The 2,500-nt window shown below is 43.6% G+C and overlaps 1 protein-coding gene across 1 annotated transcript in view; it reads right to left on the bottom strand.

The window, feature by feature from the left end:
- Window positions 1–2,500, bottom strand: part of LOC143289165 (uncharacterized) — a 67,705-nt gene that overhangs the window by 62,303 nt on the left and 2,902 nt on the right. Inside the window, exon 3 of the mRNA XM_076598115.1 lies at window positions 693–900. Within this exon, the coding sequence (XP_076454230.1) occupies window positions 693–900 (208 nt within the window). The remainder of the gene's footprint in view (window positions 1–692; window positions 901–2,500) is intronic.

The following is a 2,500-nucleotide window of genomic DNA, read 5'->3' as shown; positions in this document are numbered from 1 at the left end:
GTGTAGCTTTCATCAAAGGCTGCAAAAATTCTGCAGCATGATATAAAGTCAAGAGCATACAGCAAAGGATGTGGACAAGAGCAAAAACGGAGCACTCCAAAATTCACAGGCATAGCAAAGAAAAAAAAGAAGAAGAAGAAAAGACTGCACCACTAACTAGGTACAGTGTCTGTCATAGAAGCAATCCATCTTCTCCACTTCCCCTCTCAATCCATTATGCTGCTAAACTCATCAGAATACTAGTAAAGTAAACTGTGCTGGAGATGCCAGCTATTCCACTTCATTTATCACCACCAGAAAAAAACAACAACAACAACAAAACAAACACAACAAACCAACAAAGTTGGACCTTCTCTGTGGAGAGCAGTCTGCATTTTCACAGAGAAATCTGTTATGAGAAGAATTTATGCACACTACTACACAGCACAACACTACACTACAATGCAATGCAATGCAATACAATACAGTACAATACATGCATATTCATTGGTTATTATGTACCTTGCTTTGTCATTACTTTATCTAAAAAACACCCAAAAACAAAAAACAAAAACAAAAAAAAAAAACAAAACCTGAATCATTCCATTCTGTTGAAAACAATAAGTCTTAAGTTAATACGCAAGGTATTCTGCCTTGACAGCTGATGATACACTTCTTCCTTAAAAAAATCTGACGCCACTGTGAAGTCTTACCTCCACCACTTTGATCCTCTTCTGGTAATCCTTCTCATCCTTCTCGACTCGTGCCGTCAGGCTGAGAACAGTGGGGGCGTTGGCAGGGGTGCGAGCTTTTACTTTGCCAGGGGCAGACTTGGACTCCTTGTCTTTCTTCAGAACAAACGTGTGGCTGTAGCGAGAGGAGTCCAGGAAACCTTCTGGACCCACTTTTCTCTCCTGGGATCTGCGTAACACAATCAGCGATGGAGGAAGATATGAAAAAAACTAAAAGCTTGGATGTTTGTTTATTGTACATCAATACAAACAATGAGGGGATGGAGACAAGCATAAGCTAGAACAACAGCAAAGGCAGGAGAGAGAGGGAGAGAGACAGAGAGAGAGAGGGAGAGAGACAGAGAGAGAATGACAATGACAATGACAGTGAAAGTGACAATGACAATGAAAATGTCTAGGAGAGAGTGAGCAGGGGGGGGGGAGGGAGACAGAGGGGGGAGAGACAGAGGGACAGAGAAAGAGAGAGAGGGAGGGGGAAAGGGAGCGAGGGAGGGGGGGGAGAGAGAGAGTGGAAAAGAGAGAGGGAGAGAGAGAGGGGGGGAGGGAAGAGAGAGAGAGTGGGAAAGAGAGAAAGAGAAGAGAGAGAGAGAGAGGGAGAGAGAGAGAGAGAGGGAAAGAGAAGGGGGCAGAGAGAGGGGGAGAGGGAGAGAGAGGGGGGAGGGAAAAGAGAGAGTGGGACAGAGAGAGGGAAAGACAAGGGGAGACAGAGGTGGAGAGGGAGAGAAAGAGAGGGAGGGGAGAGGGGAGAGAGAGAGAGAGAGAGAGAGAGAGAGAGAGAGAGAGAGAGAGAGAGAGAGAGAGACAGACAGACAGACAGACAGACAGACAGAAGAAAGGACTGTCTCAAGACTGTGTCTTTGTAGATGGCAATAAAGACAGAAAAGGGGTTGATAAAAAAAGAGAAAAGAATAAAGAAAAAGAACAGAAAAATAAATAAAGAAAAGAAAACACATACAAAACCACTAAGTGAAACAACAAAACTCACACACACACATATACACACACATATGCACACACACACACACACAGATTGAGACACACACACACACACACAGACACACACACTCACACACGTGAGTGCATGCACACACACACACACACACACACACACACACACACACACACACACACACACTCACACACATACACACACAACCACCAACCATTACACATCCCTTTACTTATTAATACACACACACACACACACACACAAAGTCATACATCACATAAAATCTTACATCATAAGCACACTCAGTCTTCACATATCAGCACACTTTGTCCTCACACTCAATCCTGACATATCTTCACACTCAATCCTGACATATCTGCACACTCAATCCGGACATATCTGCACACCCAATCCTCACATATCTGCACACCCAATCTTCACATATCCACACTCAATCCTACACATATCTGCACATTCAATCCTCGCAATCAGCCCTCACCTATCTACACATTAAATCCTCAAACTCAATCTTCATGTATCTGCACACTCAGTTCTCACACACCTGCACACTCAATCCGCACATATCTGCACACTCAATCCTCAGCTATCGTCACACTCAGTCCTCACCAATCTATACACTTAATCCTAACACATATCTGCACATTCAATCCCTGCACTCAATCCTCACCTATCTACACATTCAATCCTCAAACTCAATTCTCATGTATCTCACACACATATCTGCACACTCAGTCCTCACATATATGCACACTCAATCCTCACATATCTACACACTCACTCCTAAAAAATGTGCACACTC

Source organism: Babylonia areolata, chromosome 1 (genome assembly GCF_041734735.1).
Source record: "Babylonia areolata isolate BAREFJ2019XMU chromosome 1, ASM4173473v1, whole genome shotgun sequence".
Taxonomy (NCBI): Eukaryota; Metazoa; Mollusca; class Gastropoda; order Neogastropoda; family Buccinidae; genus Babylonia; species Babylonia areolata.
Note: the sequence above shows the minus strand (reverse complement) of the source record. Positions and strands in the feature narration are given on the sequence as shown.